This window comes from Cyprinodon variegatus, unplaced genomic scaffold (assembly GCF_000732505.1).
Source record: "Cyprinodon variegatus isolate N-32 unplaced genomic scaffold, C_variegatus-1.0 Scaffold193, whole genome shotgun sequence".
In the NCBI taxonomy this organism is placed as follows: Eukaryota; Metazoa; Chordata; class Actinopteri; order Cyprinodontiformes; family Cyprinodontidae; genus Cyprinodon; species Cyprinodon variegatus.
The window spans coordinates 284,708-300,030 of NW_015150646.1; the positions used below are offsets into that span (position 1 = coordinate 284,708).

A 15,323-nucleotide genomic window follows, 5' to 3' on the forward strand; every position below is an offset into this window, starting at 1 on the left:
AACTCAGTGGACTGGTGAACCAGAACTGGAAAGTGTTTTAGGGGGCTCTTGTTAATCCTTGAATCCAGCTTGTGGTGGTTAATCCAGAGAAGAGGGAACTCATTGGAGGGCGGACAGATAGACAAGCGTTGGACCCAGAGGAGTAAAGGAGCAGACTGTCACTTGGATTTCCGATGAGGACTTGAATGGATCATGTGGAGGTTTTCCCTTGCTCAGTGTGTACTCAGTTAATCCTTCCAGGGGGAGAAGGTCCAGGTATCCAGTTACCAAACAAGGCTTCCTGACGAAGAGCAAAGACAAAAACTAGATAAGACTCAGAGAAACAAAGCTTAGGTTAGACTCAGCTTGGCTAGAGTACCCAAAACTGGCAAACACTCTGGCTTTGAGGTAGTGACAGCCCACTGCTCAAATACTCCTCCAGTAATGATCCAATGAGCCGCAGGTGTGCAGGGAGGCCCAACGAGGACAGGGCACCACCTGGTGGTGGAGAGAGAAAAACACACAAACAACCCACACAAACTGGATTCCTAACATTTTTATTATTTGACAAATTCTCGTGCCAAGCAAAAATGCAGGAAATCCTCCCGCATTGATAATGAGAGCAAATTATGTTGTCCATTCTTCTTTGAATCCCCTGTTCTCATCAGATATCTTAATTTTTTTCCCTTTGGGATCCATGGCCCAAGACACACACACCGCTTTTTTTGCCTGGCACTGCGGCTGGGCTGAGACATGTGTTTCAGGCTTTAACCACTGATCTCTATGGCTATGACGCACATTTTTGTTGAAGTAATGTTTACATATATTGTTTACATTTATTTATTATACAAATGTTTACAGCATTGGGAAACGTAAAGAATGTCTGTTTGACCTTCCTGCACACCATATTAAAATACATTAACCAAAAAAAAAACATTTTTCATAAATTTTTGTAAAAGCTCCAGGAAGTCGCAAGAGGGGGGCGATAAAGAGCCGCATGCAACTCTGGAGCCACAGGTTGCCGACCCCGGACATCCCAAGTTCCAAAAACTAATTTCAGGGAAATGGTTATCATTTGGTCTTTTATTTTTAATACTTTCAATCTTGTAGCCTTGAACATCAGTTGTGCTTTCTGTTTTTCATGGGACTTCAGCATACAGTGTATCTTGCCACAGTGTCATCATTTCTCACCATGGCTGGTTCTAGACAGGGGCCAACCAGGGCCCCTGTAGATCATGTCCTGGCCCCTGTAATGGCCCCTGTACTGAAGACATAATACTTAAAAGAAATTCTAATGATGGTCTGCACTGGAACAGACATAGTAACTGATAGGTCCTTTGGATCTATTTCATTCGTTTTCTTTACAAATTCTGTTTGACTAATTATTCAAAAACAATAAGTTTTTATCTGCTAAATGTTTTCTTCTTCACAACAAATAGAAAAAAATGCTGTAATTTTTACAGATGAATTTAACAGTTCTTCTTGAATTCTAATCTAAATTTGATAGAAAACGGTAGTTTTAACTTAAATTAAGTCAAAAATATTTAAAATTACTTAATTATAAATGTATATGGACCTCATAAGAAATAGAATTTTTATTTAACCTAATTGAAAAGAAATTTCACTTCAGCTCTCTTAATATAATATATTTGAATCTCTTGCCCTGTTTTTTTTTATTTCATGCTTTTCTGGTACGCTGATAGATACGCTGCACAGGTTTCACCAGCGACCTCCTCCCCACACCCCACTCTTTCTTGTTGTCTGCGCAATCTCAGTAGTTTCTAATCCGCACATGATGCACGAATTATTGTATTGCCTGCACGCTCTCATTCGCATTAAAAAAACACCACTGCGCAGTCTAAAAGACTGGAGACTCCCGGAACGTCCGAGAGACTTGGGATGTCTGAGACACCCGCACTAGCAGAATTCCCTTCAGTTACTCACTGGCTCTGCATCAATTAAAAATCCACTCTCAATGTCTTCATTGACAATCTACTGTCATTCTGAGTAATGTATGCTGGTACTGGCCTTCTCAAAATATCAGTTAATTACACTTATGTTTAGACAATTACCCTTAATCGTTTGATTGTGTCATGATCTCGGCACTGATGACTGGATAATTAGTTAATTCCTTTCACCTGCTTAGCTCCGCCCAGTTTTCCATCTGTCCTCATCTGATCCAACTCTTTCCAGCTCCTATTTATGCTGCCTGTTTCCAGCCATCAGAGCCAGATTATTTGAGCTGTGTGTGAGAGAAACACTAGACACTATGTGTCTCTGATTACCTGATTTTGACAAGTTTCAGGCTTTAGACTTCCGAGTTTTGTTTTGCCCATGCTTTGCTCTGTTCCTCTGATCTGTTTTTTTTTTTTTTTTGGTCTGATTCCTGGATTCTGCCTGCTTACGACCTTGGATCTGTCTCCTGACCTTGGCATGGATTTTCCTTCTGTACCACTTCAGCTCTGTGATCTTCTGGCCTGTAGGCTGCTCCTGCTATGACTCTGGTTTGGATTCTCCCTACAGATACTTCTGTTCTTCTGTGTCTACTGGCTTCTGCTCATCAGTCTGCCTGGCTTCTCTCCTGGAACTCTAAGGGCGACTCCCACCACTTGTTGTAGAGAAACAATTACTGTATACTGGATTATACTCTTTCCTCTGGGCTCAGACTCAAAAACCAGGTTAGTGACTTACATGCTCATAATCGCTGACCAGCTGAGTTTCGTAGTCACTAACCTGAGTTTCCACCACTACAGAGTTTCCTGCGATCCTCTTCCAGCTCTTGAGCCACTGTTCATTGAGCAGAAAATAAATGCTTGACTGAGAATTCACCCTGATCTGTCTGCTTGTCTTCTGGGTCAGACGTTCTGAGCCTTCTGACAGATTGCAACCTTACCCTAAAGGTCTGTAAAATTTGGATGAGGGAGTTTTGTACTGAGGAAACTGTTTGGTCTGCCTAGACCAGGGTTAGGCAACCTGAGTCCTGGGCTGCAACTGTCCTGCAGCTTTTGCACGGATCCCTTCTTCAACACACCAGGCCAGGCCTCTCCTAAAATACCTGAAATGCCAAAGGGGCAATTTGGCCTTTTGTTTCAGGTGTTTTTCAGCAGGGATGCAAGCAAAAGCTGCAGGAGAGTGGCACACAGCAGACAGAGCACAATTTGGGCAAATTAGAGCAGGACTTCTTGTTTAGCATCAGTGATTGACCTCACAAATACGCACAAGAAAGACTGGTCAAATATTCCAATAACCAAGCAGACACTCTCAATCTAAGAGTTAAAGCTATTGGACCTGCAAGGATTGGCCAATGCTCTACTAAACCTTTTGTATTAAAAGTTAAAGTGTGTTTCCTTGGATGAATTAAAGGCAAAAACAGCTTCTGTCAGATATAAATTACAGTAGTTGCCCATACAAAATGCAAAATATATGTATTTTGCTAAGCCTAAAAAGAAATGTTCTCCTGAACTAAACATTATGTAGGCATCATGTTTGTTGAGGTATTTGAAGTAGATAGCCTCAGCAAGAGGGAAGCTCTCTGAATACAGTCACTAACAAGAGTCGAGCTTATAGCTGGTTAGGCAGTGATGTGGTTTTATACATACAATCATGGCCATGAGTTTGGCAGTAACACAGATGTTGGGTTTTTAGCATTTTAAAAGTTCAAAGACTTGATGTAAAAGTACAGAATGTCTTTGTAGAGAGTCAAAACTAAAACTGTTGACTGTTTTTAATTCATAACTTCTATAATTTGCTTTGACATGTTGAAAATAGCCTGGTCAGCACCAAACTGTATGCCGCTAGTTAAAGAGGTTGGTGTTCAAAGGATTGTTTTGTAGACTTATTGACAAGCCATCAAATGGATACATTTAAAGGTGCAGTAGGAGATCTTTTCTAGTGATTTTTTACCATGTGGCTTAAAGATCTCCCCACAGCTGCTTAGCAAGCAGTGAAATAGAAGGTCTAGAAGTGAAACTAAAATAAATGGTCCCCAATAAAGTGAGAAATCAATGAATAATCTCAACCAATCACAAAAGATGGTCCGTTGTACACGATTGGTTCCATGACACGTCAGTCATGGTCGTCTGTTTGTCCCACCTCCCTGTGCGCGTACCCTGACACATGAACGAATCGACCCCCCAATGCCTGTGCAGGACACCATGGCTGGAAGCTAGCCACTGTTATGCTACGTTTTTACCTATGGTTACCAGATTTGGGTTTCTAAAAAGGAGGACACTTTTTTGGGGGGAGGGGGGCTGTTGGGGCCTCTGACTGGACCGAACCGGGAAACCCGGTGGCCAGGGACGGAGCAACCGAACCCGACCCGGTGATGGTATGTTCCCCCCTGCCGGTGACCAGGCTATTGCACCGGGTCAGGTTCGGTCGCTGCATCCCCTGCCCCGGAGCACATGGCTCGGTTCTGTTGCACTGTAGTCGACCAAAATTCAGGACAATTTTGAAATTCCCCCGGACATTTTTTCAGGTATGAAAAGTAGGACATGTCCGGGAAAAGAGAACATCTGGTCACCCCTAAAGCAGCAAGAGCAACAAAAGCGCACATGCTACTTCATTTTTTTATGCTTGTACCAGTTTAGTTCTGACTCGCAGCTGAAGCATTTTTGCTGCTCCAGCTGTACGATGGAAAAAGTGGGTCTGATGCGCGTTGGGCAGAGCTACCCAATCCTTTCTTTGCCTGTAACAATTGCAGGTATATTTGCTGTGATCAGTGGGTAAAAAGAAGTTTGAATCTATTTTGAAGTGAGAAAGTCCACCTGAACCACATCGTCATTGCAGTCAGTTCATCCAGATTACCATCCTGGCGAGGGTTCGAGGGGTTCGAAGGGAGAGGCATGGTTGTGTATGTTCAAAACTATAGTTTGCTCAAACCGTTTTTCCAAGATCTCCTACTGCACCTTTAACTGTTGGAACTTTTGACAATGGTTTCAGCAACTTTTGGCAGTTTGTTTCAGCTGATAGGCGGTTTTAGACAAGGATTTCACAGCTTACAACATGACTATCCAGCCGTCTATCCATCGCCTGCTTAACCGAGATAGGCTTGTAGAAGTATCAAATAAAGAAATGTTCTGGACACCTACAGCCCGTTGTATAGCGTTCTGGGTCTCCCTCATTGTCTCCTCCCATTTAAGACCATAAAGCATTCAATGAGAAACATACAGGGAGCATCTTGAAAAGAGGGCAAATCCAGCTCAGTTGGCTCAATTTAATGCAGTGAAGCAGCAGCTCTGACCTACGCCCAGATAACAAAGCTCCCTATCTCTTAGTGGGACCTCCATAAGTTTATATTTACCCCATCCCTTTCATTAAGGAACCTTCATCCAGCTTTCCTCGCACCATTACAACTTCTGCCCTCCTTTCCTCGTCCACGCCTCTGCCTGACTTCTCCCTCCTTCCTCTCCTCTCCTCCTCCTTTGCCTTCTCTCCTGCTCTTTAAGGAAAGCAGGATGGAGGACAGGACGTCGACTGTATGTCTTCTTGTCCTTTCTTTGGCTTTAGGATGGACTGAAGGACAGAGTCAGACAAACAACACAGACCTAAGGTAAGAATTCATACCTGCTCATTCCATTCTCCTTTTATAGCTCTTTTATTAAATGTCCAGTAAATTCCCCCCCCAACGTGAACAAGTGGGAGACAATTTCAGATTAAGGACTGGGAATCTGTCCTTTTCCCCTTAGTGGGATCATTGGGAGAGCAGTGGAAAGGTAAGGTTTCAGTGTTAGGATGATGTGGCTGTAATCCTGTAAACACGCACAGAGGAAAATGACATGTGTTGGAACTGATGTAGTAATTAAACTGGGCACATCCAAAGACGCCTCTGGATTTGGTGGTTGCAGTGGTGTATCAGAAATCTCCATCTTTGGATCTTAGTTTTATGATGTTTATTAAAGCCTCAGCGAAGTCTGGCCTTCCCAAAATGCACAGGGTGTAAATTGAACACGAGTAACAAACAAATACCTGTGGGCTGCTAAGGTCTGGAGGATCTGAAGGGAGGGACTTTAACCACTGGGTCAGCACAGCCAACTGTGGCTGTATAGCACCGCAGGAGACACACAACACATTAAGCAAAATAAAAAGCCTCAGATGAACCGAGGATTTTGTTTGAGTATTTTAACAAATATTCGTAATTATTCTTAGATTTTGCTGTAAAACCACTTTCCACTACTTAATCTGCGTAGAGTGGGTGCAGCAAAATTAAAAGCTCACGCTGGCAGAGCTTTGATGTGTGTTTATCTGAATGTGAAGGGGTGGGTGTGTGTCACCAGGCTCCATGTGTGAGCAGTCTGTTGCGTTGCAGTTTGAAAGTGCCTATTTGCTGCAGAAAAAGTGTCTCCTGTCAACTTTTTTGTGGAGCAGCCTGAAAACAGCACACATACTGTATATGTACGGTAGTGCTGCCGTCCTGATTTGACCAAGCTTCATGTGAAAACACACTTCTTCCACCTCCCTCTAGTTCTGAAGAACACAGGCTACCACTGTCACATACACCAAATGTATATAACTATGTTTATGCACAGTTTTTACCGAAAATTTTCAGTGTAGCTGATTTCCTGGAATCCACTGCGGGTTTTCTCCTCTCTCTTTCAGGCCCATGTTCCCCTGTGGAGGACATCTTGTCACGGACTCTGGTATTGTAGCCAGTGAAGGGTTCCCCAATCACTACAAACCTAATAGCAAATGCATTTGGTACATCACTGTGAGTAAATTGCTTTTAATGTGTCTTTTTCAAAGCTGTTGGGTGGGATTGATGCTCTGTCTGTAACGGCATTTACACTCAAAATGATCCAAAACATGTATTTAATGCAAGGACAGCAGATGTGAGCTAGCCTGGCCAGCCAGACTCAATTACACAGAGCATAAGTCAATCTAGTAATCTCCGTTGACTCCAGCCAGATCTCGCCAGACCAATCACTGTGTAGGAGGTGGGACTTTACGATGCGTGACTCTTGTCACCATAATTAACCATAATGCAGCAGCGCTTTTCTGTTAGTGTAACAACAATGGGGACCGCACTGGAGCATAGTTGCAATAAAAATTAAGAATGTACCAGTGAGCACGCCTTATATCCCCAGAATTTTATGGCAAAACCGACAGAAATCATTCACTGGAGAGCTTCGTTAACAGTTTAAAATGTTTCACAGCCTACAAAAAAACAAAAACAGCATGTCGCTTGGAGGTTTTGCATCACATTCCTTATCGTTATCTGATTGGTTCTAACGTGATGAGGCAGACTCTGTTAGTCCCGCCTTTGAAATTGAGCTCTACTAGTTCTTTACCTGACTTATATGCCATATATATCAGTCATGTATCAGTCTGTTTTACCACCAATCTACTCAACTGAATCTAAAAGCTAATTCATCTCTTATCAACAAGAACGTGGGAGTCTCTTCATGAGCTGCTCATTTAACTTTGGACATCTGACTAACAAAATGAAAAATCTGTGGCTTAGAGAACTGTCATTCTGATTGTTCCTGTCTTAAAACGGAACAGATGGACCCAGTATTCAAGGTGAGACAGCCAATAGGAAAATTAAAAACGTTCTTTAAAATATAAACAGACAGAACAGAACAGAAACAGACTGCTGAGGATCTGCGGACCCGGCTGCAGGAGGGAGGCTGGGCACTGCCCAATCACTGACACTCTGGTTTAGGAAGAAACACAGGTAAGTGACCACGGTCATCTGAACAGAAGATGATATTAGAGTGAGTCACTTACCTGGTTTAATAGTTCAGTACATCCTCTCAATCTTAGGCAGGATCAGCCAATACACTGCCAAAGAGATGCAGCCCTGAGCCATCCAGAGCATCCTTGATGCAGCAGCCCCAGCGAGCAGGCAGGACTTTGATCCAGAACAGGGATTCAGATCAGACTGGAGTGGCACTGGAATCCAGGAGGTTCCAATACACTCAGGACAGATCCGGGTTCCAGGAATCCATCAGAGCGTGAAGGCAGGTTCAGAGTCCCGTGCATCGAGCATCCAGCTCAGACAGAAACGCACCTTGGAGGACATGTTCAGAGTCTTTTGCATCAAGCAACTAGCTCAGACGGAAACACCAAAAGAGAGGCAGAATCCAGCAGTCCAACTGAGGTTTAGGAGGGCAGATCAGGCAGAGGCAGACAGTGGGAGAGTGGGAACAGGAACAGGAAAACAGAATTACTAGGTAAACGCTGAAATGCTTTCACCACCGGGTAGGGAAATAACTCACCTGAGGACACCGGTTTAAGAATAAACTCCTCACTGGAACAGGGACAAGAACCTTGGAACTGATTAAAATTTTAAAATCCGAGAAACAGAAATCAAACAGGGAACAAACAGAAATCAAACAATGATCTGGCAACGATAGCTGGGCTGGACCGACTATAAAGCAGAACCTGAGATCAGAGATGTTTAAGAACTGGGCAGAACTAGGCCGGTGAGTGAAATTAGCAATTAAGGCCAGCTATCAGAACAGATCATGACAGTTAATGTTCTTGCAAATATTGGTAGGCTGGGGTGATATATGTTTTTGTTGATTGGGCACTCATACACGGACAGAAAGCTGGCAGAATCAACAGAAAGTATACTTTAAAAGAAAAGTTAAAATAGCAGGAGAATTAAGGCAACAAAATAATTTTTGATCCCGGCAGCATCTGCCTGAGGGCCAAAGAAGTTCACCCGAAATTAACCTGTAGAAAGACGTAACAGTAGGTGGAAATAAAATGAAAAAAAAAAAAAAGAAACATGCACAGTAGAGGTCAGGATCCTCAAGAAGTCTAAAATTCAATGGCAATAAATAGGAGTGGGTAAAATTACAAGGAGTAGCATAAGTTTGTCATTCTCCACAATTTTCCAGAGCTCAGTAAGAGGCAGACCATCCGGCAGGTCCTCTTTAACATCCTCGGGTATTGGGAAAGGTTAGAGGGATGGGTTGTGGATGATCACTGACAAGTACGGTAGTTGCAGATAACAGTAATCCACAAGCTCCCAAACCCTCTTATCCCACCCGATTGTGGAGATAAAACGGGGTTGTGGAGACTTGAACTGAGTTAAAAGCTTTTAAAGCTATAGGGGAGGCTGAGGGTCTTAAGTCTGACAATGTCGAGTGTCTGAGGAGCAGAGAGGATGCCTCTGGAGACAAACACTAGGAGAGGCGAGTCATGTCTGACTTCCACTGGGACTAAAGAGATGCAGAGAGTTCAAGAGGTGATGAAGAGGAAGCTGTTTTGATAATGATCTGTGAAGAGGATGTAAGTACATACTGCAGAGATGAAAAACATGATGTTGAGGCTGGAGAAAAGAGAACAGTGACAACGAGGGTGATGCAGACGATGGTAACTGTTGCTGCTGCTGTCATTCAAGCTGGCCCTGGCTCTATTTAAAAACCACTGACTTTGATCATAGTCAGGGTCAAACTGGGAACGATTTTTGGCCCTGGCATTTTTCCATCAATATGTTTGCATTGCTAATTCACATTAGAACACATTCCTCTGTAGGGTAAAATATTCTTCCATTTCTTCAGACATTCCCTACATCCAAAATGTGTCACATGTATATGTATACTGATTATATTATTTTAACTATAAGGAGATATTACAAATCAATATTATATCAAACCCACTACACATACTGAAAACATTACTGTTTTACTGTTGCACTGATCTTGTGGGATTAAACTGGATGACGTAGTTTTACCCAAAGTACGGAGTGCCTGCGGGGACAAACAGGTGGTTGCAGCGTCACACTTATCCAATAAGAGCAAGTTGATAATTATTGCACCTAATGGCATTAATTCCATTCTATAAATCTTGGCAATAATTCAACGGAGATATTAATCCATGTAAAATGGATGAACGGACCATCATGTCTTGCTCTAAAAAAATTCTGGCTCTTTCTGAATAGGAAGTCGAAATCGTAATACCACATACTTCATTTCCACTAGTGGTCAATAGATAGTGACTGTGCACTGCAAATAACAGCCGCTATCCACAAGCACCAAATCTATGGTTATTCAGACCAGCAAATTTCCTGAAGGAGCCTACTTTGACCAAAATAGTACTAGGCTATACATGTTAAAATATTCAGAGACCCATGAATGCACATAGTTTAAAGGAATAAGAAACTGTCAGTTTAATGTGCTCATTTGAAAGAATTAGTAAAGTCATTTTGAGAATTTAAAAAGCTTTAAGTTGTCAGTCATCAAATCAAAAGAAATACCTCTCAAATTCATCAGACTGAAAAGCTTTGGGCCTAAACCAAGTACTGCCATAGTTATTTTATTTCAGGGGCATATCTTGAAGGAGAAGCAAAGACAGAAATATACGTTTTTCAAAACAATTTCTTAAATTTCAAGAGGATATGTTGTATGTTGTCTTCTCAACTTCTTATCCTTTGATGTGGATCATCAAAATAAGTGTTGCTCCTAATTGTCAATCATTCTGGTGATATGTTTGCGTAAGGCCGTCCTATGTGCTCGTCTCCATTTTCATTTACCGGTGGGTGAGTCTGACATAGTGGGAAAATTGCAAATCTTCTTTAGGAAAGTAAGCTTGTATGATCGATGCAAAAAGCAACTTTTAAACAGAGTGTGCACGAGGAGAAATGGACTTGTGCATTGCTCTTGCATGTTTTTAATGGGTGTTCCCTCTTGGTACAGAGTTGTGCATGAGAATTTTCATGAGATGGGGAGAGGGCAGCTTTTTTCATAGATTTGCAAAAATCCTCCATAATACCTTTAAGTATTTATTCTGGCCTTGTGGTGTGTTATAGACTCACCACTGCAGCAGGACAGTATTTATAGGGCAGCATTACGCTATAACTGTGTGACTGAGATTGTCTGTCTACCACTTAAAACAAGCATGAGGTACATATTCAACTAATAACTCAAATATTTGGCCCTAAAACCCGTTTGTCTTTATTAAACTCTTCTTTTATTTCTTCAGGTCCCAGAGAGTCATGTAGTCATGCTGTCTTTCCGCCTCTTCGACATGGAGGCTGACCCCACCTGTCGCTATGACTACCTGGACGTGTACAACGGACACTCACGTCTGGTGCAGAAGCTGGGCCGTTTCTGTGGGACATTCAGACCGGGCGCACTCATCTCCACCTCCAACACCATGATGCTGGAAATGGTGTCTGATGAGGCCACCGGTGGGAGGGGATTTCTAGCTTCCTTCAATGCAGGGAAGCCACATATGGAAGGTTAGGATGTCTTGATTTTCTAGTTTTATTGTTTATGAAATTATTGGTGCCTTTGCCTTACCCAGATATTTAAAATTATGTAAAATTAAATCATTCTGAATGAACAAAGCAACTTGCCAATCAATCTTGATGTGTGCACGCATTTAGCTTGGAAAAGAGTATTTCCTGTTTTCACTTTACAGAGGACCAGTTCTGTGGAGGCCGTCTGACCAAAGCACAGGGCTCTGTAAAGACGCCCAACTGGCCCACCTCGAATTACCCAGCAGGTATCAGCTGCTCCTGGCACATCACCGTAGAGCCGAGCAATGTAAGCTGATCATAATGCACTTAAAGATGATGGCGATGTAATACTTCTTTAAACTCAGCCCAGTCAAAAAAAAAAAAAAAAACAGGCTGTAGAGTAAAGGTGTATATCTATTTATTGGGTTTGTTTACAAAAGCTTCATGATAGCATAGGGTTCAATCATCTTTGAATGATATAATCATCTCAGAAACTTGATGCAAGTGTTGTGGTTTGAATCTAAGGAAAGTAACTGTCTGCCTCTGGCTAATAAAAATAGTGCACTTTTTTTCTAAAGTGCACAAAATTATTCTCATTTTAACTTTCCTCAAATAAACTACGCAAGTAGATTGAACATTATACATTGATTTTCTAAGTGGTTTTGATCATACTACAGATATGTGTTTCGCTTTGTAGATTGCCCCTAAGCTTCCACGCAGATGAAAATGTTATTTTTCAAAGTACAGAAAAAAGCCCAAGAAGTAAGGTTCCTTTTTAAGACCTACTGATTCTAGTGAGGACTGGGAATAATGCTCTGACTATATTTCAGTTTTTAGATGACACTATTTAGGCTACATGGGTAACAAGTCACACAAAAGAAGAAACAGTCTATAAGCAGTAAATATTTATATTTTTATTTTAGGTAAATTGTGGATACATAACTATATCTCCTCATTTATATGGTCAAAGTGGGGCTATTTTGAAACTTAAATCGATGATAAACACCGTATGGACCACAGCTAAAAGTTGATGTTGTTGGCAACAGGTGTGCAGAAAATGATTCAGTAATAATAAAAATCATAATGTTTTCAACTGCCAGTCACTGGGCTTATGCAATTCTTTTTTCTAATGCTAGAGAATAAATAGCTTTTGGCTTTTTGTGGTGGTAATAGCACTCTGATTACTGCCCACAGCGGCCCGCAAATAGAAGACTCCAGCTAAGTTAAGTTGGGTGTGAAGTTGGTTTCCAAGTGAGGGTTCCAACTTTCAAGGCAAATGATTTAATGCCTTAAACATTAGCATATTTATAGTGAAAAAGAAAAAACAAATCCAAAAATAAGCAAAACTTTCCCAAAATAAGTGAATTTGCCCTCTATTTGAGAAGGCAAATAACATTGACTGCTAATGGAAGGAATATTTTTGCCCTTGAAATAAAATTATTTGTTATTATGCACTTGAAATAATTTTATTTTCTTATTTTTAAAATGTAAATAATCTCATTTCATTGTCTAATTAACTGCTCAAATCAAAGTTAAAAACATTTATTTGAAGAAAAATTGTCTCATTTTTTTAACAATATCATTTTGGTGCAGCTGCTTAGTAAATAAAGCTTTAAACTGGTGTAGATACTGTATATTGTTTTACTTTTTCATCATAAACGTTGTGCTGTACAGTATCTTTTGTATGAATGCAGTAGAAATGCAAATATGTAAATAGTTATATGTCACTTGTATTCAATGATTGACAACAAATTAAGATAAAAACTTGAAAAAAGATTAAAAAGTAAAGGTACTGAAATAATAAATTCTCCTATCCAAACGTGTTGGATTCGTTGCAATGTGATATTTATATGTAAAGCAGGGTCGCATTATGAAAGAATGTCTCACGCTTCAAAACAAGCCACATATGGAGAAGCATCAAAAAAAGAAAAGGGATCCTCCACTCATTTGAAACCAAAACAAAAGGATTTTGTCCCCAAATTGCTAAATGTGCCCTGAACACACACCCCCATTTTTATACATAGTGGTGGCTGCATCATGGTGTGAGGCTGAACCCCCAGTCAAAGTCCAGGCATAAAACAGTTTAATAATCAGTAGTAAGACTTGAACATTTGTGTTTACAGACACCTTTCATCTGACCTGACTGAGCTTGAATTGTTTCACAAAGATTAAACCCAACATATTTCCCTAAATGTTCAAAGCTGCCAGAGATAGAAAGACTGCTGCAGGACAGGACACTACTAATACTGTGATGTTGAGTCACACTAATTCCCAATAACATATTTAATGACCTATATAAAAACTTCAGTATTAAGCACTGGTTGGACTTTCTGTCTGATAAATAATCATGGTGTTGGTTGCTATTGCATTTGTGAAGAAGCCCATTAATAAGAAGAGCTATTGCTAATGTACCTTAGATAGCATGTGAATGTGTGCTTTTAAATGAAAAAGCGACAGTGGCCAAGTAATGAGGGAGTTCAATGAAAGAGTTCATTGAGTCCCTGCAGGTCTGTTCAAATAAGTCAAGAGATTGACTTAAGGAAACGGGGGAGGAGGAACCAAAGGCAACAGAAAGAGCTAAAAGCCCCCTCTGTGTTTCCATACTCCTCCACTACCACCTCCCTGTGGCAGCACTGTACTCACTTCATAAAAATCAGGAAGGAATAAACATGCCTGCATCATTCCCCGTCGTAAAGCTTATAGTAAGTGTTACCCTCTGTCTCCTAGGTGATTGAAGTGAAGTTTGAGAAGCTGGATTTGGAATCTGATATGTACTGTCGCTATGACTATGTGGCATTGTTCAACGGAGGAGAGAGTGATGACTCGAGGAGGATTGGGAAATTCTGCGGAGATAGACCACCAGGGTGAGATTATTGCAAAGAAAATGCTTGATTATTCTAGACCCCATTTATTTAGGAGATTTCAAATGGGATTTTTTCTCAATCTTTATGTAGAACTATTGTGACAAATGGCAACGAACTTCTTGTCCAGTTCGTGTCGGATCTCAGCGTCACCTCAGATGGGTTCATGGCTCACTACTCCAGTGTTCCCCGTGAGTCCCGTACACCCACAGCGGGAGGTGACTTCATTCATAGACCTCACCCTACCTCCGTGCCGCAGAAACCAACTTCAAAGCCAAAGAAGCCCATCAAACCAACTCCTAAACCAAATACAAAACCAACTGTTAAACAAGCTTTAAAACCAAAAATTAAACCAACTAAAAAACCTATTAAACCCATTAAACCCACTCTCAAACCAACAACAAAGCCAGCTGCTAAACCTATCAAACCAACTACTAAACCCATCAAACCAACTACTAAACCTATTAAACCGACCTCTAAACCAACTACTAAACCACTTGTTAAACCAAGACCTGGTATCCGTTCTAAACCAACACCTAAACCACCCAAAAAGCCATTTTCACGGACTCCGGTGGTAAAGAAGCCTCTACTTCGCAGACCTACTCCCAAGCCTCCCGTAAAGCCCACCTCTAAACCAAAGCCATCGAAACCCACACCAAAGTCGCCAGTAAGTAAACCAACTGCTAAACCTGGAGCTAAAACTAAACTGAAAACCAAAGTAATTAAGCCGACAATAAAACCAAGAACCCTGGACAAACCTTTACGGAAACCTTGGATGAAATCTAAGCCCACCATGAAACCTCGAGTCAAAACTGTAAAGCCGACCCCAAGGAGTGGAGTCAAACCAACAGCAAAGCCAAACATAAAACCCAAACCAACACCCAAACCAGGACTGAGCAGGACTGTGACCAAAAAGCCTGTTACCAACAAGATACGTAAGTGGAATTAAGTCGTACCTCTGTTAGTGAGCATGTTATTGTATGTTTTTCATGTTGGGATGTGTGTTGTTGTGCACATTTCCTGCAGCTTTGCCAGTCAACCCGTTGTGTACGCAACTCTGTGCGAGGACAGGAACTCTCCAGTCCAACTTCTGTCCACATGACTTTGGTGAGCAGCAATGTAGACTCCTTCTCAAAACACAATTTTTTTTACTTTCATGAAAAAGAAAATAGGGACACCCAACTGAATATCAGACTTGTTAATGTCTTTTATTTCTCTGTAAATTTGATTTATTACATTTACAGATTAAACCTTTTATTGCTCATTCAATGTTTTATACCTCCGGAAAAAGTCAC

General features: G+C 41.2%; 1 protein-coding gene across 1 annotated transcript in view; it reads left to right on the top strand.

The window, feature by feature from the left end:
* The first annotated feature begins 5,373 nt into the window (after positions 1–5,373).
* LOC107087737 (procollagen C-endopeptidase enhancer 2-like) overlaps positions 5,374–15,323 on the top strand; it is a 12,476-nt gene continuing 2,526 nt past the window's right edge. The window contains exons 1-7 of the mRNA XM_015379465.1: positions 5,374–5,530; positions 6,577–6,685; positions 10,909–11,167; positions 11,350–11,474; positions 13,895–14,031; positions 14,122–14,963; positions 15,055–15,135. Coding sequence (XP_015234951.1) covers positions 5,436–5,530; positions 6,577–6,685; positions 10,909–11,167; positions 11,350–11,474; positions 13,895–14,031; positions 14,122–14,963; positions 15,055–15,135 — 1,648 coding nt within the window. The 5' untranslated portion in view covers positions 5,374–5,435. The remainder of the gene's footprint in view (positions 5,531–6,576; positions 6,686–10,908; positions 11,168–11,349; positions 11,475–13,894; positions 14,032–14,121; positions 14,964–15,054; positions 15,136–15,323) is intronic.